At 34.2% G+C, this 2017-nt stretch overlaps 1 protein-coding gene across 1 annotated transcript; it reads left to right on the top strand.

Annotated features, from left to right (window-relative positions):
- The first annotated feature begins 795 nt into the window (after positions 1-795).
- LOC111879540 (uncharacterized) lies at positions 796-1651 on the top strand. The gene is made up of 3 exons (XM_023876006.1): positions 796-1126; positions 1179-1459; positions 1520-1651. The coding sequence occupies exons 1-3, from the start codon at positions 796-798 to the stop codon at positions 1649-1651; spliced, it is 744 nt and encodes a 247-aa protein (XP_023731774.1).
- Positions 1652-2017: the final 366 nt, after the last annotated feature.

Raw genomic sequence — 2017 nt, forward strand, 5'->3', positions numbered from 1 at the left:
GATCCAAAATATCAAGCGGCTCTTTTGCTTTTCACTGAAAGTGTTGATGTTAGAAAGCTTTGGTTACGCCTTAAGCCTTCGAGTTGTGAGATGTGGGTGAAGAATGCGGGAAAGAAAATTGGATTTTTTTGATTGACTTTTAGTTTAGTTTTAGTTTACTTTTAGATGTGCACTTTCATTATCTTTTTGGGATGTTTTTTTATGGCGTTTACAATCTTTTGGATGACTTTGAATTTTATGTTATGAGTTAATGTTATGTTATGATTTGGATAATTTTTAAATTTTATATTGTGGAATTAAATGTTTTCAATTTATAATTCACAGGTTACATATGGATTCGGATGGTGAAATTTTAGCTTTCTTTTTACTATCGTGGTATTGGTTGATTCAATTTATAATTCACAGGTTACATATGGATTCGGATGGTGAAATTTTAGCTTTCTTTTTACTATCGTGGTATTGGTTGATGTCGGCTTGACGAAGGCAGAGATAATTGAAAGAATAAAAGATAATGATTCAAAATTAAGCAGACATGAATATACACAAGAATTGCTATACGGAACTTCTACACAATGTCACGATATGATGCGTCTTTCACGCGAGGCATTTGTACTACTATGCAATCATTTTACTCAAAAAATTTGGTTGCAAGCTAGTATGACAATAAGAATTGAAGAGAAGATAGCTATATTTTTACATGTTATAGGGCATAATCAACGCTTTCGAGTGGTTAAAAGAAGATTTCAACACTCCACACAAACAATTCATAAATGTTTTCATGAGGTCCGGATTGCAATGATCTCTTTTGCAAAAGAAATTATAGTGCCAACAACTTCTAGTGCAACTGAAAATACCTCGGAACGCCATAGAAGGCTAAAAGCTATATTTCCCGGAGCAATAGGTGCGTTAGATGGTACTCTTGTACATGCAGTTGTGCCGGCTGATCAACAAACTCGTTATAGGGGAAGAGGAAAAGGTGAGTGTTATCTAAATGTATTGGGAATTTGTGATTTTGATATGATATTCACCTTTGTATGGGCTGGATGGGAGGGCATAGCACATGATTCACGAGTTTTGAAAGAATTTGCATTTAATCCGACTTCTGGATTTCCATTTCCTCCACCAGGTTTATAATCTTTCTATATCTTTTATTATTATCTATATTGTTTATATAATAGGCGTCACACTCACCTTTACAGATAAATATTACCTTTGTGACGCTGCATATACCAACACTCATGGATTTATGACTCCATATCGCAATACAAGGTATTGGTTAGCCGATTTTCGACGACGAAGGGCGTTAACTAAGGAAGAAAGATTCAATCATGCTCATGCACAACTCAGAAATGTTATAGAGCATGCTTATGGTGTATTGAAGGCAAGATTTCCAATCTTAAAACTAATGGCTCCTTATCCTTTTGCAGTTCAACGAGATATAGTCATTGCTTGTGTCGCAGTACATAATTTTATAAGGAAATATAATATTCAAGATGACTTATTTGCATGCTTTTAAGAGAACAATGTCGTTCCTCCTAACGCGGAAGGTGGAGGAAATGACAACATAGAATGGGGTTCGGAAGGCGTTGAATATATGAGTACTTTGCGTAACCAAATTGCAAATCAAATGCTTTCAAATGGTTTAAGTTAATTTCTTATGCATTTTTTATGCTTTGTTTCAATTTTAGGGTCTATCTATTTGTAATTTCAATGATTTATGTTTCATTTGAATTTTGTATGACATTTTGTATTTTTTTTATAATCAACAATTTTATTTAGATTTCTTATAGAAAACAATACATATTATCCAAATACAAAAAGGCAAAATGGTAATTTTTATCAGTCAACACAGTCAGTTAGATACATAATCAAACAATATGATTCAGTCAGAAGCAGATGCAGTCAGAGCTTCAGACCCAGTCAGTGCCTGACTCAGTCAGATCTGACTCAATAAGCAACTATCAAACAAGCCCTTAGCTTTCCATGCTTTCCGAAGCGTATCAAGCCCTTCCAGGGT

Source organism: Lactuca sativa, chromosome 7 (assembly GCF_002870075.4).
Source record: "Lactuca sativa cultivar Salinas chromosome 7, Lsat_Salinas_v11, whole genome shotgun sequence".
Lineage (NCBI taxonomy): Eukaryota > Viridiplantae > Streptophyta > Magnoliopsida > Asterales > Asteraceae > Lactuca > Lactuca sativa.

Coding starts and splice junctions, on each gene's coding strand:
- LOC111879540 (XM_023876006.1), top strand. CDS start 796: ATGATCTCTTTTGCAAAAGAAATTATAGTGCCAACAACTTCTAGTGCA. Junction 1,127..1,178: donor ATTTCCATTTCCTCCACCAG/GTTTATAATCTT, acceptor TTTATATAATAG/GCGTCACACTCACCTTTACA. Junction 1,460..1,519: donor TAGTCATTGCTTGTGTCGCA/GTACATAATTTT, acceptor TGCTTTTAAGAG/AACAATGTCGTTCCTCCTAA.